The sequence below is a fragment of the Orcinus orca genome, chromosome 12 (genome assembly GCF_937001465.1).
Source record: "Orcinus orca chromosome 12, mOrcOrc1.1, whole genome shotgun sequence".
Taxonomy (NCBI): Eukaryota; Metazoa; Chordata; class Mammalia; order Artiodactyla; family Delphinidae; genus Orcinus; species Orcinus orca.
In genome coordinates, this window is record NC_064570.1 from 51,277,107 (window position 1) to 51,304,262 (window position 27,156).

Genomic DNA, 27,156 nt, shown 5'->3' on the forward strand with positions numbered 1-27,156 from the left:
CCTTTTTTTTCAGCAATAATGAATAGGTTCTGTTTAATCTTTTTTTCAAAACAATTAATTTACTAAAGCCAGTTTTTGCAACCACTGCTTTGATTACAAATCTCCTTCAAAATACAGTTATCAATGATGGAAAAATAATCATTGATCAATTTCTGTCTGTAATAAAGCAAAGAAGCTTTTGTACCATGTGAAACTTTTAATCAAAAATAAATTCTAGGACTTCCCTGGTGGCACAGTGGTTAAGAATCCGCCTGCCAATGCAGGGGACACGGGTTCGAGCCCTGGCCTGGGAAGCTCCCACATGCCGTGGAGCAACTGAGCCCGTGCGCCACAACTACTGAGCCTGTGCTCTAGAGCACACAAGCCACAACTACTGAAGCCCGCACGCCTAGAGCCCGTGCTCCACAAGAGAAGCCACTGCAGGGAGAAGCCCACACACCACAACGAAGAGTAGCCCCCACTCACCGCAACTAGAGAAAGCCCGTGCACAGCAACAAAGATCTAACGCAGCCAAATACAATTAATTAATTAAAAATAAATAAAATAAAAAATAAATTCTAATTCCACATGCAATAGTCAGTATCTTGAGCCAAGAGTTGTGCCTTATTATGAGCCCTCAAGTCTTTTTGCAAAACAGTCACCCTCTGGACATTCATTCATTCATTCCCCATTATCAAGCTAGTTCTTTTCCTCCTTAAGTCTCTGAGTGTATTATTTTGCATTTGTCCCCAGTGACTATCATCTTGCCCTGATGATCTATTCCACTAATATCTTAATGTTATTTTAAAATTAGATTCTTGTTCTCTGAGGTGTTGACAATCCCACACACCTCAATGGCATCAACAGATTTAATGATCATAATCTCTAGTCCCTTGTGGACCACGAATAAAATTATTAAATGATAAAAATGATAAGCCTCTTTGTGACATCATAAAATATTGCCACCCTCTAAGTTGTTCACCCAAGTACTATTGATACTCTTTATTTTTTATTTTATTTTACTTTTTTAAATTTTATTTATTTTTTGTCTGCTTTGGTTCTTTGCTGTGCGTGGCTTTCTCTAGTTGCAGTGAGCGGAGGCTACTCTTCGGTGCGGTGTGCGGGCTTCTCATTCTGGTGGCTTCTGTTGTTGCGGAGCACGGGCTCTAGGCACGTGGGCTTCAGTAGTTGTGGCACACGGGCTTAGTTGCTCCGCAGCACGTGGGATATTCCCCGACCAGCGCTCAAACCCGTGTCCCCTGCATTGGCAAGTGTATTCTTAACCACTGTGCCACCAGGGAAGCCCTATTGATACTCTTTAAATTCAATCCTCTAGGCAGTTATAAATCTTCTTTATTTTTCTTCAAATCATATATTCCTAGCTTATTGGTCTTTAATCTCTAATTTTATATATAAAACATTATTTAGTTTATGACAATAGTATTTATTGGGGCAATCTCTCCCATCCTTAGATTCATCATTCTGAATTACTGGGACCTGAAAAATTACATGTCTGCAAAATACCTAACATTTATCAGGAAGCTACGGCAAACTTAGATTGTTGATGAAGACCAGTTCTTAAGTGTAAGCCTGGAATCGAGTCTGGTTTTGCACACCGTTATACCCTGAGGGCCTAACACAGTTCCTGCCACATACTGGGTACCCAATAAATATATGCTGAACTACCATTGAATGAATGAATGAATAACCCAAGATGGGCCAGATGTTTGTGCCTATATTCCTTTTAATTCATAAGACATATTTGACCCCATCTTTGCTCCTCTTATTTCTCCCCAAGTATATTTTTAATCAAATGGTTACCTCCTCAATGCCATATACCCTCTGGGTTGAAACAAAGATTCAATTGGGGTAACCTTTTGACTCTTAGTCTAGAAAGCTAACTACAGATGCCCACCAGGCTGGTTCTGTGGGTAAATACTTTGCACGGTGGGGTGGCTGGATTCAATTATCGTTCTCAGTTTGTGGTATCAGGAGCCACTTATGCACAGGGAGAGCCTGTATGACTTTATGTGGAGGATTGAGCCTTCTGTCCCCATAGAGGAGCCTGCTTAGTCCACGGAAGAGTTTTAAGTAGAGCTGAAGAGAATGCTGTCTCTTTCCCTGTCATAAAAAAAAAACAGTGGAGAGGCATGAGTTTTCTAAAAAGAGAATGAAAAGGGAGGCACCTCTGTGTTGATGTTGAATGTGGTTTTTTAGTAAGTCAGAAGTCTTTGTCATTACCTTAGATTGATATTTTCAAACTTATTCACTAATCCTACAGGCTGATTTTTTACAGAATTAAGGATTTTTGTCAAGATGTCTCATCTTTCAGAAAGCTGTAATTTGTTCATTTGGTACATCTGAAGACATTCCCTCATGTTTCCTAAGCAGTGTCTGCAGGCACTACTCAGCCTCCCCAATGACACGTGAGACAGAATATTGATCCTGGATGTGCTTAACCACCTTTCTGAAATAGCAAGGAGGCCGTGCCGCCTCAATTTTCAAACAGAATTACTGAGATAGCAGTAGAGATCACAGGACCTGTAACATAGGCCGGTGATGTGTACAGTGCTCCTAACTAAAGATTGCGGGTGAGTAGATCCTTTCTTTCCCCCAAATCCTTGACTTTTTGGATTGATGAAAGGTCTTACCTATCCACCAGATAGTAATAAAGCCAAAGATGTACCTCTGAAGATTGATTCCTGCATGGTGCAATGGTGCCCCCTATGGAAGGTCTCCCTATTCTAGATCTAATGAAATTATGCTACCTTTTATCTTCATTCCTGACAAGATTTGTGCGCACCTGTTAGGAAAAGTTGTAGGCCTTTTGACGTCCTGTGATCTCTGTCAGATGCATGCCATCGTACGCGTGTTTTTCACTGTGCACTCTGTTCAAGACACACACTAAGCACTTCATTTTATGGAGAAGAGATTGAATAAGCTAACAGCGTTCACAGTTGACTATCTCACAGTCATGATTCCACCTGAGTCCGCTGACTCCACACTGTACTCTTCACTACCATACTGCTTCCCAAGGTGCTTTAGACATACTACAAAAAGAAGAGAGAATTTGTAGGCAGGCTCTGGTCTTACAAAAATCCAGAAAATGGTATGCATTACTCTGTAATCTAACATAATTCTGGTCTCAAAAATAGTGATTGTCTAGTAAGTGACTGTCTTATCATTTATTTGCTGAACCAGTACAGTGATTATTGTGATTTTTTTTTAAGCTGGTAAGCATTCTTCACTCTTTCAAGAAAGTTTTATAGGTATAACCATTTAAACCAAGTTCTTGATAAAGCAACTATACTCCAATAAAAATTAATTTAAAAAAAATTTTTTTTTAAAGAAGATGTTGGTGGGTAGGAGTTTATTAATTAATTAATTTATTTTTGCTGTGTTGGGTCTTCGTTTCTGTGTGAGGGCTTTCTCTAGTTGTGGCAAGTGGGGGCCACTCTTAATCGCGGTGCGCGGGCCTCTCACTATTGTGACCTCTCTTGTTGCGGAGCACAGGCTCCAGACGCGCAGGCTCAGTAGTTGTGGCTCATGGGCCTATTTGCTCCGCGGCATGTGGGATCCTCCCAGACCAGGGCTCGAACCCGTGTCCCCTGCATTAGCAGGGAGATTCTCAACCACTGCGCCACCAGGGAAGCCCTAAAAAAAATTTTTTTTAATAAATAAAATTATAGGGCTTCCCTGGTGGCGCAGTGGTTAAGAATCCACCTGCCAGCGCAGAGGACACGGGTTCAAGCCCTGGTCCGGGAAGATCCCACATGCCATGGAGCAACTAAGCTCGTGTGCCACAACTACTGAGCCTGCAGTCTAGAGCCCACGAGGCACAACTACTGAGCCCGCACACCACAACTACTGAAGCTCACATGCCTAGAACCTGTGCTCCGCAACAAGAGAAGCGACTGCAATGAGAAGCCCGCGCGCCGCAACGAAGCGTAGCCCCTGCTTGCTGCAACTAGAGAAAGCCTGTGCACAGCAACGAAGACCCAATGCAGTCAAAAATAAATAAATAAAATAAATAAATTTATATAAATAAATAAATAAAAATAACACAAGTTCTCAGGATTTCCCCAGCAGTCCAGTGGTTAGGACTTCACACTTCCACTGCAGGGGGCACAGGTTCGATCCCTGGTCAGGGAACTAAGATCCTGCAAGCCATGCAGCATGACCAAAAAAAGTAAATAAAACAAGTTCTCATTACTGTTCTCTTGAGGAAAGCAAGAATCTATGTTAACAAATACCATAGCAGCATAACGTCGAGCCCTCCTGCATCTGGAAGAGGTGTTAATCCTGCAGATATGATTACAGTTACATGGCCGAGTAACAGCGTCACCCCATACATTGATTCCTGCATTTGCCCCCAGTCTGATGCAATCTGCCTGGAAGGCATGGCTGAGGTATACATTGGTTTCATTGTCATTGCTCTCAGTTGACGTAGTTTTCTAGTTATATGATTTACGTTCTAGTGATAGAAATCATAAATGACTTTTGATCTCATCTTGTGTCAGGATGCATGTTAGGATGTCAAGAATCTAGGGTCATGTGGATGGTGTTGGAGGTGGTAATGGTAGTTTTAAGGTAATTGATCCCCAGGTATCAGCAGATGAAAAACCTGGACATGAGGAGGATTTAAGAAATGTATAAGATATGGACTCAAGTAAAATAATAGAAACCCAAATTCACTCTGGCATAGTTTATGTATTCCTCAAATAACCCCCAGGACTGTTTACCTACATGACATGCATGCTCTTGTCCCACAGTGTTCTTTTTAATTAAATAACCAGCATTGCATTTGTCATGAGATTGCAGAGCTTACTATTTATTGATTCACTCCTAAAAAAGCTACCCGCAAGAGTAGCTCATTGCTGCAATCTACAACCTATGATATGTTTTGCTTGTTGAATTTCTGGTACAGAGTTTGCTAAAAAGCTTCAAGGTCCCAGTTTTGCTTTTTGAATTTCAATGTATAGAATTAAGTTTTTCTTTGGAATATAGTACTAAAATTAAAAATTAGCTTTTTGAGTCAGGTTATAGATAAATCAGTGATTATTTATAAATCATTAAATTTTCCTTCAGAAGACATGATAACCAGGAAGCAAAGCTTGCTTTTCCTATGGAATTAAGCCTCAATTTAATATAATTCCATATTACCAACTTCAGATACCCTACCTATCAAATGTTAATGAAAGTTTATAAGTTAACTTTTAAAAATTAAACTAAATTGTACATTTATTCCATTTAATTACATTTTGAAATCAGGCACATCTACTCATATCGTGAGCTACAAGGTTGACCTCTGTTTCTTAAGTAGCAAGCATCACTTTGCCTGAACGCTCAGCCACAGAGTCAACAATTTAGGTCAGTTTTGATGATGGTAGTAAAATGTTTTTAATGAAAATATCTCTAAACTACATATATATATAATATATAGTTATATATATTAAACTGTATGTGTGTGTGTTTGTTTAGAGGTATTTATACATATAATATACATATATATTCAGACATGATAACTTGTATGAAATGAGTTGTTTGGTTATGTTCAGGTCTTTGTGGATAGTAGTTCACAGCACAGACTCATAAATGTACTTAGCTGAGAGGTTGAGCCTTGAAATCAGTTCTGAAATCTCACTCTCAGTAGGAGGCCACACACCGTCCAGACCGAGCCTAACAGACTCATGTGTGGAAGAGAGGGCGAGAAAAATGATAGCTTACCTGTCTTTATTATGTTTTTTTCTTTTTTCCTTTTAAGGGGAATAGACTGAATTTTAAATGGTCAAGATGATTTGGAAATTCATTTTTCAAAACAAGCATGTTTCCTATTCACTAATAATCACAGTGTTTAAATATTTAAAACATCTTCATGAATCTATGTAAAATAATCTATGAATGTTTATAGTTAAAGGCAGGTACATCATTAAAAATGTTACACGTAAGGTTTGCAATGAACCCAGTGCTCACTTACTCTTCAAACCTTGCCTTTGTGTAGCATTTCATTGATGTCAGAGGAATTTCACATACATTATCTTATTTGTTCCTCATAATAATTGCCTGTGGCATAAATACTACCTCTGAGATTTTATAGGTGAGGTGGGCTTAGAGAAGTTGCTTTGCCCAAGGTCACACATGTCCAGGTCCAGAGTTTCCCTACCAAAGTTTGCTCACTGCCTCTCTATGATCATTTTTCATATTATTATGAAATAGCATAAATGGATTAATCAGTCTTAGGAGGAGAACATCTCATCATATTATAAGAAAAAAAAGGTTCCTGTGTGGCTTCATCTGGAGGATTCTGCTCCAAGGTGCTTGAAAGACCATCATGTCTGGAAATACATGGCATTTTGTTTTTCCCAGAGTCCACCTCTCTTACCTCCCATCTCCATGGGCTTCCAGAACTTGGCCAGGGAAAAGAAGAAGAGTGTAACAAACGTCATGTGTGTCCTGTGCTCTCACACAGTTATACAGAATGATTTTAATTCTGCAAAACAATAAACAGAGGGCTTCCCTGGTGGCGCAGTGGTTGAGAGTCCGCCTGCCGATGCAGAGGACGTGGGTTCGTGCCCCGGTACGGGGGGATCCCGCGTGCCGCAGAGCGGCTGGGCCCGTGGGCCATGGCTGCTGAGCCTGCGCATCCGGAGCCTGTGTTCCGCAACGGGAGAGGCCCCAAAGGTGAGAGGCCCGCGTACCGCAAAAACAACAACAACAACAAAAAACAATAAATAGAACTTGTTAAAAGTGAATATCTTAAAGCTCAATACAAATCTATATTATAGTAATTTTGCAGGCTATTTTACAAAAGAAAAATATTCTGATATTTTAGGGAACAGTAAAAATGTTAAAGCATGGGATAAATTATGTTTATCATTTTGAACTCATTGAATAATGCTTTATTATTAGCACTGAATAATGCTTTATTCAGTGACTTAAATGTAGTATGATGAACCCTGAAATTGGTTTTTAAAAAATTGTGAAAATGACATGAGGCAGTGTCCTGTTGTTGTGTGAAACCCCAAATACCACTGCTGCAGTCAGTCTTTGGTTGAGATTTTTAGTTAAAAAAAATATGGTTTTATTATTAAGAATTTTTAAACTACAAATATATTAGTTTTGTTTTGTAACACAGTAGTCTTGTTCAGTGCCTTTTTGTTTAAAAAAAAAAAAAGAAAAAATGTCCAGAAGAGTATACTTAATCAATTGAGATATTTATGGCTTTTTCTTCCCAGGAAATGTGGAAATTTTCCACCTCCAATTCTTATTGACATTTGTTCTACAACCGTATGGCATTTTTACTTGTGGTAGAAAAAAAATGTATATGTTGTAATAGAGGTACATAATTAATCTAATGATGGCTTCAGTTTTTTGTCATCTCTGTAAATATAGTTTTATCCAAAGGTATTTGACTTGATTTATTCTTTTAATCTGTGATGTGTATTTTAAAAGTTTGCCCTTGTGCAAAGGACATTATTAACATAGGTATGTGTTCTCTTCTCAAAGGAAATTCTAATGTTTTCCTAGATAGATAGATAGATAGATAGATAGATAGATAGATAGATTGACAGATACACACATACCTCATAGGGTATATAGAACAGAAGATAGATAGATAGATAGGTAGATAGATAGATAGATAGATGTACAATCCTCACAACAGCCCTATGAGGTAGGTACTATTATATATATCTTACAGATATATATATATATATTATATAGATATATTACCACAGTGCTAGGCACATATAAGTACTATATATGGGATTGTCTTTGTTATTATTGCGATTATTAATATTATTACTATTTTAATATTGTGAAGCACTACCATTCTAATTGTGTGTTGCCATGTGAATTCATGTGATTGAGGAAATATAATAACTAAAAATTCTCTTATTTCCACCTCCTTCCACTTTTGCCAAAATAAGGTATTTAATAAGGTCAGTAGATCAGTAGATTTTTTTTCCTATAGATTCTTTTAAATAATTTGTTATTCTAAGCAAAAAGGAAATTTTTATGTTGTTTGTAGTACATTTCACAGTTTCTTGTATTAGAGAAAGGTTTTTGTTTTGTTTTGTTTTGTTTTGCGGTACGCGGGCCTCTCACTGTTGTGGCCTCTCCCGTTGCGGAGGCTCCGGACGTGCAGGCTCAGTGGCCATGGCTCACAGGCCCAGCCAGTCCGCAGCATGTGGGATCTTCCTGGACCGGGGCACGAACTCGTGTCCCCTGCATCGGCAGGTGGACTCTCAACCACTGCACCACCAGGGAAGCCCTAGAGAAACGTTTTAATTGTAGCTTTTCCTTTTGTACCAAGTCTTGCCACTCAGAAGCTGGCAAAACCATTCAGCTGAAGCAGTGTCAGCTAGGATGTTGAAGTTGCATGGTACCTTGGAGGCAGCCTTGTGCCACCTCCCCCTTCAGCTTAGAGTTTCATTCATACCTTTTTCAGATGTGGGCATCTAGTCGCTGAGGACTTTAAATAATAGGGAGTTAACAGCTCGTCAAAAAAAAAAACTATTCGTGTTAGACAAACTAGTCATTTGAAAACTCTTTCTTGTTTGTTACTGAAATTAAAGCTTCCTAGAAACTTCATCTTGTTGCTCTTTGTTCTGTTCCCTGAAGCGTATAGAACAAGACTGCTCCTTCTCCCATTTAATTGCTTTAGAAGTTTGAAGATGGGTTTAATATCTTCCTTTAATCCTTTCCTCCAGGTTAAACATTCCTTAAATGACATGTTTCCAAATATTTCTTCATCCCAACACTGGACCCTTTCTATCTTGTCAGTGTCCTTCTTGAGACATGGCACCCAGGACTGAACATAGTTTTCTAAACATGATTGACCACCAAAGATTGCGGTGAGACTGTTCCTGCCTGTCTTTTGGACATGTACATCTGTTTATACTGCCACAGTTTGCGTTTGCTTTTTTCTTTTTTAGTGTCTACATCATAGTGTTGGCTTACATACAGAATGTGGTTATCAAAGATTTTCAGCATTTTTTTATGAGTCACTGCCAAACTGAGGTTTAAACTTTTGCAATTAGTTTTTGAAACCTAAATGCTCAACTGTACAGTTGCCCTGTTACATTTCTTCTGGCTAGTATCAGTCTGTTGCTCAACATGTCAAAACCATTAAGATTTTGATGCTATCCATGTGTTGCCTTTCTCTCTTGGCTATATGACATCTGAAAATTAAAATTTAATATGCATTTCTTCTTCATCTTCATTCAAGCACTGTGATAAGGGAAAGGAACCAAGTATTGAGTCTTGTAGCACAACACTAGAGATCGCTTTTCTGCTCAATATAAATCCACTACTAAACATTTTCTAGGAATAGTTATTTTACGTATTTGAATCCATATTGCCAAACTCTTATACAGATCCCATTTCTCTGTCTTATCCACGACTAAGTTTCCATAATCTGAATATACTCTATCTTTACTATTTCTGAAGCTAACAGCCAAGTTAATATCAAAAGAAGAATGAGAGTGTTTTGTCATAATGTGCTCATTGTGACCCACCTACCTTGGGGCTGCTATCACTGCTGCCTTTTCTCGAGAGCCCACAAACTATTTAATAACCTTTTCTGGAATTTTGCCGTAATTTTCATAAGCTCCCAGATCTGTGTTCCAGAATGCACATTCGTCCTCATCTTTTTCTTTTTTGTCCTGTGTTGGAAGGCATTAGTCATTTGACTCTCCCATCTGTGACATTTCTCACAGTCTTTCAGTAGCCGGGAAGGACAGTTATGTGCGTTCTGAGCATGAGAGAGCAGAACAGAGGTGGGTGGGTGGGTGCGTCTGTGAAGGTGCCCTAGACCAGAAGCTAGGTCTCCAGAGTGAGGAGGAAGACAGAGAAGGGACGTGTTAGAGGATGAAAGCTGGACAAGAACATCAGAAAAAAAGAGTGAGAAAGCTGACGCAGGGAGGGGCTCAGTGGGGTGCTGCACAGTTATTTGTCCTAGAGGATAATATGATGTTTGGAATGGGAGGGTGGGTGGTCTTGGAAAGCAAAGGACAACAGAAGCCAGGATGGTAGCTGCATCCAAGGCCCCCCTGACAACTTGTAATGGGCTATGTGAATGCACATTTCATCTTTAAAGGCCCCTCTTCATGGAATTTATTTTAGTCTTTACGACTTTGAACTCATTCTTCAGTTGTTCTATTTCCTTTTTCTTTCAATAGTATATTATCTTTTTCTTTTTAACATCTTTATTGAAGTATAATTGCTTTACAATGGTGTGTTAGTTTCTGCTTTATAACAAAATGAATCAGCTATACATATACATATATCCCCATATCCACTCCCTCTTGCATCTCCCTCCCACCCTCCCTGTCCCACCCCTCTAGGTGGTCACAAAGCACCGAGCTGATCTCCCTGTGCTATGCGGCTGCTTCCCAGTAGCTCTCTGTTTTACATTTGGTAGTGTATATATGTCCATGCCACTCTCTCACTTCATGCAAGCTTACCCTTCCCCCTCCCCATGTCCTCAAGTCCATTCTGTACGTCTGCATCTTTATTCCTGTCCTGCCTCTAGGTTCATTAGAACCATTTTTTTTTAGATTCCATATATATGTGTTAGCATATAGTATTTGTTTTTCTCTTTCTGACTTACTTCACTCTGTATGACAGACTCTAGGTCCATCCACCTCACTACAAATAACTCAATTTCATTTCTTTTTATGGCTGAGTAATATTCCACTGTATATATGTGCCACATCTTCTTTATCCATTCATCTGCTGATGGACACTTAGGTTGCTTCCATGTCCTGGCTATTGTAAATAGTGCTGCAGTGAACATTGAGGTGCATGTACTTTTTGAATTATAGTTTTCTCAGGGTATATGCCCAGGAGTGGGATTGCTGTGTCATATGGTAGTTCTATTTTTAGTTTTTTAAGGAACCTCCATACTGTTCTCCATAGTGGCTGTATCAATTTACATTCCCACCAACAGTGCAAGAGGGTTCCCCTTTCTCCACACCCTCTCCAGCATTTATTGTTTGTATACTTTTTTGATGATGGCCATTCTCACTGGTGTGAGGTGATACCTCATTGTGGTTTTGATTTGCATTTCTCTAATGATTAGTGATGTTGAGCATCCTTTCATGTGTTTGTTGGCAATCTGTATATCTTCTTTGGAGAAATGTCTGTTTAGGTCTTCTGCCCATTTTGTTTGTTTCTTTGATATTGAGCTGCATGAGCTGCTTGTATATTTTGGAGATTAATCCTTTTCAGTTGCTTCATTTGCAAATATTTTCTCCCATTCTGAGGGTTGTCCTTTCGTCTTGTTTATGGTTTCCTTTGCTGTGCAAAAGCTTTTAAGTTTCATTAGGTCCCATTTGTTTATTTTTAGTGTTATTTCCCTTTCTCTAGGAGGTGGGTCAAAAAGGATCTTGCTGTGATTTATGTCATAGAGTATGCTGCCTATGTTTTCCTCTAAGAGTTTTATAGTGTCTGGCCTTAGATTTAGGTCTTTCATCCATTTTGAGTTTATTTTTGTGTATGGTGTTAGGGAGTGTTAATAGTATATTATCTTTTGGAAATATTTGCACATACTTGTTGTTACTCAACATACAGCCTTTACATCTGGGAGCCCCTTATTTTTGTCATCATCTCCTTCCCTCATGCATGCCCATCAGTCTTTTAGCAGATTCTGACAAGGTTGTTTGTTTCTGAACATTTTCTGTGAGGAACAGCACTTTAAAAACACTTGTGGCAAGTGTCCTGGTGACAATACAAGCCTCTGGGTGGAGTCCCACACAATTTTTACAGTTTTATACATCTCTCTTGTCAGCTCCTTCAAAACAGGGATAGTGCCCTGTCTCCACAGTGGTGCTCTGTGCAGAGGAAATGCTCAGCAGTGGAGGGAATCGTAGGCTCCTCCTTTTACACCTGGACCTTCTCAAATGAGAGCCCTGAGAGAGCTTATTCAGTAGCCATTATTTTGATCACTTTCATAATTAAGTATGACATTGTTGGAATTAGTTTTTCAGAGGCTTCCATCACCCTTGAACTTTATTTCCAGTTATAGTTAATGGCAATCTTTTCACTAAACTTATTTTTGCAATGCACTTTCCTAACATATAGTCTGGGTGTCCAAACCCATTCCTGCTAGGCCTTTCTAAGGACTGATTCTAATACCAAGTAATACCAAGATGGCATTAATTTTTTGTTAATTCCTATCACCTTTATATCCAATTATGCTGACATAATTAAGCAAAAAGTGCTTCTTCTATCTTCTAATACATAAGATTATCAGTTAGGCACACCAGGAATTTGCCAACTATAGAATGCAAGTTTTAGCAGATGTTCAAAGTTGAAGTCCCGTATCATTACTGCATCATACCTTTCTGCCAGCTGTATAATGTGTTAAGGAAGCATGGTCCACTTCTACCACTTGGGTGAGAGGTATGTGGTCTCTTCCCATAACAGCATGGCTCCCATTTGTTTCCTTTTACCCTTATCCAGCTGTTTTCAACCATTTAAATACAAAACAAAACTTTAACATATTGTTTCATACTCCCTTACTCTCTATTATACAGTTTCTTCAGAACAAGGTCTGCCCCGTGTTCCAGATGAGTTTTAGTATCCCTGTTCTCTCTAAGCACTCTATCTGGTTGGGTGAAAGAAAATTTGGGCCTATCTCCAAATCTTTCCAGTGCTATAGAGGAGAAGAGCTCTGGATGTGCAGAAATGAAACCTAGGCCATTTCTCAAATTTGCTCTTGACTCTGGTCCACATCACTTAGCCTCTCTCATCCAGTGTCTTCTGCAAAATGAGGTGAGAAGCGAAGATGGTGCTTGGGGTTTCTTCTAGGTCTAAGGTTTTGTTTTGATTTCATTGGAGAGAAGCGACTGCTGCCTCCACGTCTTCTAAAGCTGCTTAGATCCCGTGGCAAGGGCTTGCCTTTAATATTTTAAGAGGACTTTCAAACCAAATAGTTTTCAGAGGCATACAATGATTTCTCAAAAGGGTCTCATAAAAGCAACATTTATCACGGAAAAGGTGTTTAATAACACCTTTTAATAAATGTTAAATAATAATGCATTTTAAGTACTGTGGATCCTCTTGGTGTTAATATCTTTAATTGGATCCTCTAGCAGGGGATTTGGACTTAATTTATTTCGGGTGATTCTGCACTTATACAGTTATTCAGTTGACTTAATTAGAGATTTAATTACATTATTGCCCTAAAGTGCTATATCAGGGAAATAAAATGGAGACTGGTAATTCACCATTTTGTATTTTTTTAATTTGTCTTACAGCTAAAGTGTTTTTCAGGCCATAAAGGCCAGAGTGGGCATACTAGCATTTCTAGCCACATCCTAATATGGAAAGTTCTACCTATGCATCAATTGGGAATTTGCCCAGTCAAAATGTAGGGGAAGGCAAAAGCAGAAATAATTTTTTTTTAATTGTGGTCTTTTCTCTTGCAGTTATTAGAACCAAGGTCATGGGCCCAATCCCTCAGTGTTCCATTCAACCCTCTCTGGTTCTGTAGCCCTATGACAAGCCCTCTAACAGTGGTCCTGGGGGCAGCAACTGTGTTTCTCTCTGTACCTACAGCCCCTACTATATACCTATACCATATAGGTGCCCAATAAACGCTTGCTAAATTTAATTTGAGCATCACAAGAACAACCCTTTGGAAGTGTGGTTAAAACGATATAGGGGGGCTTCCTTGGTGGCACAATGATTGGGAGGCCGCCTGCCGATGCAGGGGACACGGGTTCGTGACCCGGTCCGGGAAGATCCCACATGCCGCGGAGCGGCTGGGCCCGTGAGCCATGGCCGCTGAGCCTGCGCGTCCGGAGCCTGTGCTCCGCAGCGGGAGAGGCCACAACAGTGAGAGGCCCGCATACCGCAAAAAAAAAAAAAAAAAAAACGATATAGGGCTTCTCTGGTGGCACAGTGGTTGAGAGTCCGCCTGCCTATGCAGGGAACACGGGTTCGTGCCCCGGTCCGGGAAGATCCCACATGCCGTGGAGCGGCTGGGCCCGTGAGCCATGGCCGCTGAGCCTGCGCGTCCAGAGCCTGTGCTCCACAACGGGAGAGGCCCACATACCGCAAAAGGAAAAAAAAACAAAAAACAAAAAACGATATAAACCCAACATGACAGTTTTAAAATACAATCTTTCAAAATACATGCCCCAGCGAGTGAGGTACTCCCAAATCTGGCTAATCATTGCAATGACCAGTGATTAGCATTTTAAAAAAACATTAAAAAAAGAAGCATTTTTTTTTAGGCCTTACTGAATCCATCTCCAAGAATGAGGCCTATGCATCTGCATTTGAAAGCTCCCCAGATGAATCTTATGATCAGCCAAGTTTAGGAACTCCAGCTTAATGTGTCTTTTGTCGCATTTATTTACAAAGGACAAGATTGTATTTTTCTGGGTAAACTCATGGCCTCTTCTAATTTATAGTAAAAACGAGTCTCGTTTATGCGCTATTAATTATATCTAAAGGATTTCCTTTGAGCCAGTAGTTTATGTTTGGTTTGTGGAAGTGTATACAGATGTCTGTGAGGAATAATACCTTCCATGAAGGATTAGATTACTGATGAGTTCTGAAATGGGCATTTTACACGCGGAAGCTATCAGGTCCTTGGTATGCAAAGTCCTGGGAGCCAACCGTGTGGAGAGCAGATTGGAGTATTAACTGGAAATACAGTAGTCATTGGGGAAGAGAAATTAACTCTTTTAGGGCTTGAGTAACTTTTAGTGATGTCCTCCTGGGTGCTGTTTTGCCCTAGTCTGAATTACCCTTCATTGTAGGGTTAAATACCATATAAGTCACCATCAAATATTCAGTTGAGCCTGACTGAATAAAGTTTACAGACTAACAAACTAAGCGTAGCAATCAGAGAAACACAGAATGTAGAACATTGTACAACATAGCTTGGTCCTTTCAAAATGGTAATATCATAGTGGGAAGAAGTTTAAAGTGTCATAACAGATGAATGCAGTGTGTAAACCAGGATTCGTTGTGGTTTGGGGGGAAAAAAAGGCTAAAAAAGACATTGTGGAGCCAATTGGGGAAATTTGCAGATGGACTAGATATTGATAATAGGAGAGGATTACTGTTAACTTTCCGAGCTGTGATAATGGTATTCTGGCCATGTAGGAGAATGTTCTTATCTTTGGAGATGCTTCTCAAAACAAGGGTAAAGCATCCTGCAGCCTGTGGTATGTCCAAGCCTCCTCCTACCAGTTGAGAGCCAGTTGTTAAATATTCAAGAATTTTGTGATTCTACAACCCTTGGTAGCTTGAAATCAGCCATGATGGGAGTATTTATACCACAAAAATCTGCAAATGCTACAAATAGGGCTTTTTCCTCCTCTGGAGAGCTAATATACCAGCTTAAACAGCTTACTTTCAAATGATTCAGAAAACACACACATACAAGTAGATAGAACAAAAATAGCAAAATATTAATGGTTGTTGAATCTAGGTAGAAGATACGCGTTCATTAATTATGCTACGTCCAGAAGTCACAGACTTCCTGTAAAGGCCAAAGTGTAAATATTTTAGGCTTTGCAATCCATACAGTCTCTGTGGCAGCTACTCAACTCTGTAGGTCTGCCGTTATAGCACAGAAACAACCATAGACAATACTTAAATAAATGGGCATGGTTATATTCCAGCAGAACTTAATTTATAAAAACAGGGGGGCCAAATTTGGCCTGAGGCCATAGGTTGCCAACTCCTGGGCTAGTCTTTCAACTTTTCTGTACTTTTAAAATATTTGAGGGATTTCCCGGCTGGTCCAATGGTTAAGACACTGCGCTTCCACTGCAGGGGCCATGCGTTCGATCCCTGGTCAGGGAACTAAGAACCCGTGTGCCACGCAGCACAGCCAAAAAATAAAAAAATAAAATAAAAAATAAATGTTTGATAATAAAAGAAATTTTTAATAAAGTTCTTAGGTTGGGCTTCCCTGGTGGCGCAGTGGTTGAGAGTCCGCCTGCCGATGCAGGGGACACGGGTTCGTGCCCCGGTCCAGGAAGATCCCACATGCCGCGGAGCGGCTGGGCCCGTGAGCCATGGCCTCTGAGCCTGCGCGTCCGGAGCCTGTGCTCCGCAACGGTAGAGGCCACGACAGTGAGAGGCCCGCGTACCGCAAAGAATAATAATAATAATAATAAATAAAATAAATAAATAAGTTCTTAGGTTGGTTTTCAGAACCCACCTGGGTTCCCTCTCACCTACTCCTGTAAAGTATCACACCAATCTGTTTTCATTCGCTCTGGTCTCCTCTGTGCCTTTGTTCAAGCTATTCTCTTTCCCTATAATTTTCTTGCTACCCCGACGCCATAACTACTTATCACCATTCTCAGGACATGCCTTAAATCCCTTTTCTGTAAGGCCCTCTTAAATCTCTTCTAATCAAAGTTGCTCTCATTTCTCTGGTCATCTGTAGTCCTTCACTTGCTGCTTTTCACAGTATACCCTTTGTTAGTTCCTGACCCATAAAGCAAAAAAGGATCATTGTACCCTTTACACATAATAGGTGCTCAATTAATATTTACAAATTGAAATCCAGTCATGCAGATATCCACTTGCCTGCAGTCACCAACCTAGAAGTCCAGAATAGAGGATGTTGGCCAGTCTAATTTAGACTTGAGGGAATTAAAGATAATGAAAATAAGAAGCATGTTCTTTCTTTTTCTTTTTTTTTAATCTTTAAGGCTGGTCTGATCCAAGTTCAGCTACCTTTGAGGTTGCTGTGCGTCAAGCTAAAATAGACTTGATCTATTTTGGATGGTGTAGCTTTCTTTGCAATGGCTAAGGGCTTGAGGAGGAAGAAGAATTAAGTACTTCTGAATATCTGTAGTGTTTTAGACACTGTCAAGCACTCTATACTCTCTCATGCAGTACCCGCCCCCCAGCAGTCCTACAAGGGACTGATATTATCCCCATTTAAACTCAGAGCAGTTAACTGGCCTCTCTAAGATGGGAGCTAGAAGAGGAGCTTGAATCTGGCTACCTCTGATACCCAGGCCCATTTTAGTGCCTTCATGCATTCAATGATGGCAGGAAACCAGGGAACCCTAGGCTGAAACAATACCAAAGTTCATATGCAGTGTGGAAATACCTGTAGAATGCTGAGAGTCTGGCGGAGTATAATATTAAGTGCCACTGGACTGGGTGTTAGGAAAACTGGCTTCCGATCGCAGCTTTGTCACTATCCATCTGTGATCTTGTGTGAGCCGCTGAGCTTCTCTGGCCCTCTCCTCTCATCTATATAATTAGGGGAGTAAAGCAGGTTATTTCTTTTATTCCTTTATGTTTCATGCATTATACGATAGCTCCAAGTCTAATGAAGAGATAGATAAGTGAATGGAGAATTAAAATACAACACTATATAATAATGCTGTACTCCACATATGCACAGGGCACTCCAGGAGCCCCAAGGAAGAAGGGCACCTAGCCCCTTAGGCCTGTCATCCTAGCTGTGTACATTCCACCCAAGTGGAATTTGGGGAGCTTGGTGGCACGAGGGGCGTGTGTGGAGACTGTCTCAAGCCATCAGCTGCAAGTAGTTTCCCTAAGTAATGATGAAACGGCGGAAAGGGAAAGGACTTCCATGCCTCATGAAAGAGCTTGGACTTTTTTTTCCTTAAAGCTATTGGAAGGCAGTGGAGGATTTTAAGCAAGATCACATTTGCTTTTTATAAAGATTTTCTTGGCAGCGTGAAGGATGGAGTCCAGAGGCAACGAACTGGTGTTGGGAAGACGCTTTAGGAGGTGATTGCAAAAATAACCCAGGCAAGCGATGATGATAGCCTGAACTGATGTGGCAATGAGAGTGAAGAGCAGATGATAATTTGAGGGCTTTGTATGAGATAGAATGGCTGAGACTCAGTGAGTATATCAGTCAAGATGGCCACAGACAACCTGACCGTCTCTTCAGACAACAGACGTGTTTCTTGCCCATACTACATGTCCTGTGCAGGTTGGAGAGGCACCATGGTTGCTCACTGTGGCCGCTCGGGGATCCAACCTGACGGGCTTCTTCAATGTGACTGGTTGATGTACCAGAGGGAAACCTCTGGCGGGACTCATATGGACCATTAAATGCTACAGCCCAGAAGTGACACACACCATTCACGTCTCATGGACTAGAACTTGTCACTGGGCGCCAACCAACCTAGTGGGGAGCCAGAAAGTTCAGTCATGGGTGAGCCATGGTGCCTGAATGGATGAAGGAGAACTCCCGAGTTTCTGATTTAGGGAGTAAAGCAGACATTAGAGGTATTCACTGAGAAGCAGATGGAATCGGGGCAAGGGGAAGTGGACCAGCCAAATCATTATAAGTCTTTTTCAGCTCTAAAGTGTAACCATTGTATTGGTCCTTTCCAGTCATCAGGGAGCGGGATTGGAAATCAACTCCATTTGTGGGCAAGAGTTGACTTTATTCTTCACAAAGGGTATTTTAATTCATTCCTCCCAAAGTCTTACAGTTTTAATAATGTGGTGCTCAGATCTAATACTATGTGTCTTTCTTGAATTTTCACATGGACTATTGTGCCAACATACAGTGTAAAAATATTAGTTATTAACTAGGATGTTAATGAAGCCTTCCTCACCTAAGAATATCAGGCTGCTGAATTCAAAATGTCAGAGATGTAAATGCCCTCTGCCTCATCGCCACCACCCTCCAGCAGGGCCCACTTCAAGATATCACAGGGCGGGAGTTGGGGAAGAGGTGTAATTAGGCTAATTGGAGCCTATTGTTCTGCTCTGGAGGGCCAAACCTAGCAGCCTTAGGGAATGTTAGTGCCTCAAAATCACTGGAGGATGGTGTCCTCTTTAACCTCAAAAGCAGAAACAGTGAATCTATACTGTTTCTCCCCTTTTTTGTTTTCCACCTCTCCTCCCCAATTTAATTGTGGTACCTTAAAAACTGACTTTTCCTGTGCATTTGTTTCTTAACAGTTGCGAGAAACAATCAGCGCTGGCAAAGGTGTGACTTCAGCTATTGACCTGTGTCGTTACCATGGAAACAAGGCACTGGAGGCCCTGGAGAGCTTTCCTCCCTCGGAGGCCAGAACTGCTTTAGAAAACATTGTGTTTGCTGTGACCAGATTTTCATGACACCAAATTAAAAAGACTATTGTTCGTTAGCTGAAAAAAACTGGGGAATGAGGTGATCGGGAGAGCTTTCATGATGAAAGATCTAAATGTGTTAATGACTTTAACAACATATACATTTTTTTTCTTTTTACCACACTGCTAAATGAATACTGCCCTCTTTTTGGAACTGCTACAAACAAAATTAGAAGAAAAAAGGTCAAGCAGTTTTCAGTTGTCACGCCACAAGCACACTTGAGGCTTCAGTAGAAGAAATAATTAATGAGATTCGCTCCTGTGACCTCAGCAAATGGACAGGAAATAAGTCCTTATTGATTGGACTGAGCCAGGGATGGCGCCAGGGCGGTGGCCTGTGGTTTTCCTTCTAGAGAGGACAGGGCAAGCTGGAAGCTGCAGGTGTCAAGAGAAACACTATCAATGCCAGCCAGGGAGGACTGTCAAATCAAAAGCCAGTGACCAATTTTTCATAACGGAGGGTAGTTTAATGATTAAGAAAAAAAAACATGCTTTGTCTTCTTGCAATTATGTCTTTGTATTTTATAGATGCAGTATGGATATACTTTGTGCTTCTTGGGTTCTGTAAGATTTTGGGGGGGAAACTGCTGAAAAAATAAGGCCAAATATTTGAAGTAGGAGATTAAAATGTTATCAAATGTTAACTTGGTTATAGTAGGAATTGCCTGTTTTTCTTTCTGAAAGACCAGATTTTTTCAAACGCATTTCAAAGAACCAAACTTTTTTTTTTTTCAAGCTGAACAGGATGCTTCTTTTTTTCAAGTAAATGTATTCATTTGTAATACATTGGTGTAGAGAATACCTTTAATTTTTACAAGTGTCAGATATATAATTGTTGTACTGGGGAATTCATTGGTGATTTTTTTTTTTAGCCTCAGAGTGTCAGATTTTGGTCTTGAACCACAGACATCCAATTACAGAAAGAATATAAGCAATCTCACAGGCCTGCAATTGGACACTGTCTCTCTGTGGTTCATAGGAGATGATTTTTGAGGTTTGCATGCATGCAATATGAGAACACCGCTGACAAGAAGGCTGAGTTTACATAAATGATCTAGATTGAGACTCAGCTACCTTTCTTCCTTATGTGGTGTAATTACAGCCCTATCTGGAGACAGCGAACACAGCAAACAGATTTTATTACCTAGTTCACTCAAACACTAAGTGAAGTCACTTTAGTTAAATTCCTTCTTCAAAAGTTACAAAACCGTTTTATCAGGACCCATCATGTGGCATGCAATGAAAAGAAAATGTAAGCTACAGAGGTTAAGGTATTGTATTTTGAAATATTTTTAAGCGTACTTGAAATGTTGTAATTGTACAGTTTATGCTACTACAATTTGAAGGCCTATAGATTTAGCTGAAGAGAATACTCCACTCTTCTGTTTGAAATGCCTTTTCTCACAGCAATTGGCTTAATTAGTAACTATGGTTAGATGCTTTAGATCAGACTAGGTTTTAATCATTAACTTCCACAAAGGAGGAGTCATGCTTTGTGTTCTCTGGATGAGCAGGAACTTCAGCAAGCTGTAGGTTTTATTAAGCAGATGGTCGGGTACAATGGAACACAGGCAGGATTCTAGGGCTCTTCTAGTTCTGGTTTAGCACCTGGTTCGCTGTGTGACCTTGAACAAGTCACTTCCCTCTGAGCCTCAGTTTCCACATTTGTAAAATAAGGTTAAACAAGAGAATATATGAGGTCCTCTCCAGCTTTGTTTTATTTTCTAAAAGTTTGCCATTTCTGACTCTCTAGATAACAAAGATGCTATGTGAAATTCAGGGAACAGGGAAGGTGAAACACAAAGAGAGGCTATGAAGGAAAGCATAAAACTTAATGGCAGACTTCTTGCCAAGCTGCCTCACAGGTGACCTAAAGAATTCCCAGCTCTCCTTTGTATGACTTATAATCCTGGACTCTTTGTTTCAACACCCGCCTTTCTGCTTTCTTTGGAACATTTCCTACCTCCCTTTCATCTTCCCAGCTGCCTTCCAGGCCTCTGTTCCCTCTCCTGTGCCCTGCTGTCTGTCCGACTCCCTGGGAGCAACAGCCCTGCCCTCACTGTTGAGTGACAGCTCTGCTTTTGTTAAACCTAATACGCTGGCTAAGTCAGTCTAAAGTATTAAATACTGATAGTCTTCTCCGTACCCCTTCTTCAGGGATATTTATTTATTAATTCATTTTAAGCCCTTATAATTTCAGACAATCTCTAGGGAGAAATTTGGGGGCAGCAAGACGTGCTTAATTACACCTTTTGGCCTACTGCCTGAGTGCTGCCAGGGAAGGTACTGACAAGGCAGAGTTAGTGACCTTAGAATGTCTCCTCCTTTACCCCCTCTGCATCACTCTTCACCCCCAGTTTCTTGCTAGAGTGAAGAATTCATTCATTAACCATTGTCCCTCTTCCCCCCCACCTGGACCTGCAAACCTCACTCACTTCAGGCCCCTGAGCCCACCTGCACTCTCCTTCCTCCCTATCAGTCTTTTCTTCAAGTAAGGGCTCTGCGTGTATACCAGGCACTCTGCTAAGGGCTTTAACAGTACTGTCTTGTTCGAATCCCATGACCACTCTCTGGGGGTAAGACTTAATCCCCCATTTATAGATGCAGGAGCCAGCAGAAAGGACTGCCTCTGACAGACTGGCTTGCCTTCACACGCCATCTCCCCACTTTAGAGTCATTCCAGACAGCACCTCTTTCTCTCTTCCTTTGCTGCTCTTTCCAGATAAGACTCTACTCCTTTCCAAAGATCTCGAGCCTTCAGCCTCCTGTCTCCCTCATGTCCCTATTCTTGAGTCTTGTGTTTCCCCTGCTGGCTATGAATGGGCTCAGTTCTCCCCTAAATGACATCCCTCACTTCCCCTATTTATCCTTCCACCTCTACTTTTTTCTTCCTAGCATTAGCAGCACACCTTCTTACAGGCTACTAACTCCTTAACCCTGGCAATTGGTCATTCACTGCCGGGTCCCCACCATCTAGACCAGCGCCAGCACTGTAGACACTCAAAGACTACTTGTTCAACAAATCTATCGGGTCTCACGGCACTACTCCACTGAGATGCCTTCTTCTCGTTCACAGATGGTGACCTCACTGTGAAGTTTACCAGACGTCCCCCTGCATGCAGACTTCCCCACAGCATTTCACCTTGCTAATGCAGCTTCCGCCCTCACCCCCACAGCACCTGTGACCCACTTCCCCTCTTCTCTGACTACCCTTCCTTTTGTGTCTCATACATCTCTCTCTTAGTCCCACCTCTAGAGACATTCTTTTCTAAATTTTTAAATTATATTTCCCGAGGAACTACAAAGCCGTTTCCTGTGCCACTAAGTCATCTTCTTTTGAATTTCCCAACTTAGAAAAACTGTTTCTAAAAAACAGTATCAATTAGATATTGATTAGATAGTGAGTTATTTGCCATTCACTGTTAGTTATTTTGAAAGAAGATAAGGATTATGACTATCATTAAACTTTGTTGTGAGTTTTACTTGATGACAACACTAAATCCTCTTCATGTTTTCTTATATAATGTGGTAACCCAGTCACACCTAAAAATAAGTGATCAGTGACATTGTGTGCCTGGTCCAGGTCTCGTTCTCTAATGTTTGAGACTTTCTCTTACCTATGCCAATGTTATTGCTATGGCCCAGCATGCAGGTGAAACCTACAGACTTGGGGTAAAAGACATATACATTAGTGCAAAATGCTCCAAAAAGATGTACACGTTTTTTAAGGCCCAGTACCTACAACATTCTGGTCACTCAGGTGACCAGAAAGTAATCTGAATAATCCGTGATTATCTTTCAAAACCTGACAAGTTGCTGTAACATAGATCTCTTTGGGCAAGTGGCTTTGGGGGAATTGTGTTTAATCAACAAAATTGCAGCTAAAGGCTACTTCTTTTTCTTTCTCTCTTTTTTAAGACTTACCTAGGAATTCCCTGGCAGTCCAGTGGTTAGGACTCAGTGCTTTCACTGCCATGGCCTGGGTTCAATCCCTGGTCAGGGAACTAGGATCCTGTAAGCCACATGGCGCAGCCAAAAAAAAAATAAAAGACTAACTAAACAGCAGGTCCATCACAGACAAGGAGAACGTTGCTTTCAGAAAACTCTTTTCACGTTCCTTCCTAGAGCTCTTAGATTCAGGAAGATTCTTTCCTGCCCCTTCATTTGTCTTCCCACTGTGAAATCCTGTTGTTAAGATCTCACCTTTCTGACCAATAGAAGTTCCAGGATTTATCTTTAGAATCTAATGACTGCCTCTCAATCTGGAGAAGGCATGCCACACCTTTGCTAAAACTCAAAAGGGCAGAGATGGATTGGGTTGACTTTTTAATCTATTTGTGAGGAAACAATTGTCACTCCATTGTTATTAATAGTTTCCATTATTGTTAATCACCTTTTAGTAATAATAAAGCTATTTGCACTTTCTTTCTTTTTAAAACACAAAGCAATCTAACAAGACTGTCATTTACCTCTTTCTCCATTTCCTACCATCACTCCTAATCCCTTCTCAAATTAACTGTTTTATTTTTTCAGAAGGGATCCTGCCTTTACATTAAGGAGATAACGTACTTTTGAAAAAGAAGGTCACCTGGGGAGAACCCAGTGTGGCCAGAACTGACAGTGGTGTCCACCCCTTTAGCTTCCCCACCTGCCCTTGGGGCGCTGAAGTGCTAGGTTTTAGGCCTCTACCGGTAGAGGAATATTCTTCCTAGACATGTATTTCTTACTCTTCCGTAGAAAGAGAAAGTTTCTCAGGCTTTCATTCCTTTTCTTTCTTTTTATAGATGCTGATTCCATCTTCATGGAGAAGCTCTATCAGCTTTCTTTCAATGTGATCTGCTCACGTCTAAGACTGATAGTATACCGGTCACTGTGCATCCTGAGCAGATGAGTAGGCTCCCCACTGCCTTGACTGTTGTTGGGAAGATTTCACTTTTTGATGCATTTAAGTAAATAAACACTTCTAAAGACATTTTGGAAAGTAGAAAAAAATTACTCTCAGTCTCACCATGCTCACATAATCAGTATCACCATTTCATTTGTATTTAATCCAGCCTTTTCTGCTATGCCTATCTTTTTTGCATGGTTGTACTTATAGTATAAATTCAACTTTGGGTCCTGCTGTTTTTACATAATACATCATAAACATTTTTTCATGGTGCTGCAGTCTTCATCACCACTATTGATAAGTAGCTTAAATTCTAAACAAGGTATATTGAATTTTTATTCCTGATTGGTTTCTCTGGGATAAATGGGTATACGGTAAATACTCATAAGTCAACATCCCAACCTGCTACTAAGAAAGTCTTTGTCTTGGAAAAATAGTGCCCCTGCAGGTTCTCCACAGCAGCAAGTTAAAACTGTGAAATAAATTCCCTTAAAATTCTTTAGCCTGAATGATTAATCTTTTCAGTTGGTGGTTCCCATTCCTTCGAGACGATGCTCAAAATGGATTCACATCTCTATGTATTTTCCTCTTGCTTCACTGCAGGTTCTCAGCCAGCCACACTTCAGTAGGATGACTTCTTTCTTCCCACTGAGGTTCACAATCTCCTAGGACGGGAAAGGCCCTCAGGCAGTTGTGTTAGGTTCTGCTCTTGGCCAAAACCAAGGAGAAACCATTTTCTAAGAGTTGAGGAGCCGTCTTTCCTTCTTCAAGGACTTGGGAGAAGAGGACTCTAGAAACTCCTAGGGTTTGTTTGAAGGGAAACAAAATAACCTTTATCTGACTCAAATCTTTCATGCTATAACAGTATGAGTTTATTGTGTTTTGTTATTGTCTTCTATTGTTTGGATCTTTCTTTTTTTGTAAGCCTTCAAATGAAGGAGAAAACAGCATCATCCTCAAAGAATTAAGCTACACTTGCAACCTTTCCTTCCTTAAATTAATCATCATAACTTTACTATTCGCATTACTTCTCACTTGTCACATTTCAATGAAGTCTCCCTGCCTGTCCTCCTCCCTTATATCATGAGTTGCACAGTTACTTAAACTTACTTGTGTATGTGGAATACGATCAATTAATTGTGAGCTTCCTAATTGCTGCCTGTTTATGCAGTTCTGTACTTTTCTTTCCTTTTATTCTTCTTTTTTTGAAGATTTAGAATTGCTTTAATTGCATTTTCAAAAGCAGCTTTATTGAAGTATAGTTTACATATCATAAAATTCATCTAGTTTAAGTATACAATCCAATGCTTTTTTAATAAATTTACAAAGTTGTGCAAGCATCACTACAATTCAGTTTTAAAGATCCCTTGTGCACATTTGCAGTCAACACCTGCTCCCACCCTCAATCCTAGGCAGCCACTAATCTATTCTCTGTTGCTATAGATTTGCCTTCTCTGGACATTTTATATAAATGGAGTTTTACAGTACTTAGTCTTTTGCATCTGGTTTCTGTCACTTAGCATAATGTTTTTGAGGTTTATGTATGTTATGGAATTAATCATTATTTCATTCCTTTATATTGCTAAATAATATTCCATCGAACAGATATATTATATTCATTTATCCCTTTACCAGTTGATTGGCATTTGGGTTGTTTCTACTGTTGACCTATTATTAATAATGCTGTTGTGAATACTCATGTACAAGTCGTTATGTGGACATAAGTTTTCATTTCTCCTGAGTAGATCCTCAGGAGTAAAATTTATAATAAATTTATGTTTAACCTGTTAGAAATTGCCAGACCGTTTTCCAAAGTGACTGTATCATTTTACCTTTCCAACACATGTGGGTTCCAAGTTTTTCACATTCTTGCTAACTCTTGGTATTCCCTTTTAAAAAAAAATATTTATTTATTTTTCTTTTATTGCTATTTTTTTTGGTTGTGTCGGGTCTTAGTTGTGGCACACAAGATCTTTCCTTGCGGTGTGTGGGCTCAGTAGTTGTGGCGCGGGCTTAGTGGCCCCGCAGCATGTGGGATCTTAGTTCCCTGACCAGGGATCAGACCTGTGCATCCCATGCATTGCAAGGCAGATTCTTTACCACTGGACCACTAGGGAAGTCCCCGGTATTCCATTTTTTATTATAGCTATTCTAATAGGAATGAGACTGTATCTCATTGTGATTTGTATTTGCATTTTCCTAATGACTAATGATGTTAAGCATCGTCTCATGAGCATGTTAGTCATTTATATATCTTCTTTGGCGAAATGTCTGTTCAGATCTTTTGCCTATTTCTTAATTGGGTTGTTTGTCTTATTGAGATATAAGCATTCTTTATATATTCTGAATATAGTCCTTTATCTGCTATATGGTGTGCAAATATTTGCTCCCAATCTATAGCTTAAATTCATTTTCATAATGATTCCTTTTGAAGCGCAAAAGTCTTTAATTTTGATGAAGTCCAATTTATCAATTTCTTCTTCTATAGATCATGCTTTCAGTGTCATATCTAAGTAATCTTTGCCTAACCCAAAGTCACAAAGATTTTCTCCAATGTTCTTTGCTCAAAGTTGTATAGTTTTAGCTCTTACATTTAGGTCTATGATCCATTTTTAGTTAACTTTTGTATGAAGTGTGAGGTCAAGGTTTAAATCGGGTATCTCATCCTCAGCACTGTTGACATATTGGGCTGGGTCATTCTTTGTTGTGGGGTTGCCCTGTGCATTGCTGGATGTTCAGCAGCATCTCTGGTGTATACCCATTAAATGCCAGTAGCACGCCAACCCCAGCTGCAACAACCAGAATTGTCTCTAGACATTGCCAAAAGTTCCCTGCCTTTGGGAAGCCAAAATCTCCCCCATTGAAAACCACTGGACTAAATTAATTTTTTTTTGTATGTGGATATCCAGCTGTTCTAGAACCATTTGTTGAAAAGACTATTCTTTCCTCCTTTGAGTTGCCTTAGCAACTTTGTAGAAAATCAGTCGACCCTAAATACAAGAGTCTGTTTCTGTCAATTCTGTTCCATTGATTTCTATGTCTGTCCTTATGCCAGAACCACACTTCCTTGATTACTATATCTTTATTTTCATTTACTTGTTTGTTTATTTATTGGCTGTGTTGGGTCTTCGTTGCTGTGCGCAGGCTTTTTCTAGTTGCGGCGAGCGGGGGCTACCCTT

The 27,156-nt window shown here is 40.2% G+C and overlaps 1 protein-coding gene across 4 annotated transcripts in view; it reads left to right on the forward strand.

Moving 5' to 3' along the window:
* The window catches only part of PDSS2 (decaprenyl diphosphate synthase subunit 2), a 261,892-nt gene that overhangs the window by 233,328 nt on the left and 1,408 nt on the right, over window positions 1-27,156 (forward strand). For 2 of the 4 annotated variants that reach the window (XM_004264759.2, XM_033418732.2), the window contains one exon: window positions 18,919-22,980. The exons of 1 other annotated variant lie outside the window; for it this stretch is intronic. In XM_004264759.2, coding sequence (XP_004264807.1) covers window positions 18,919-19,077 — 159 coding nt within the window. In that variant the 3' untranslated portion in view covers window positions 19,078-22,980. Of the gene's footprint in view, window positions 1-1,451; window positions 1,576-18,918; window positions 22,981-27,156 lie in introns of those variants that run through there. One more of the 4 variants, XM_049695311.1, reaches the window with a different exon arrangement.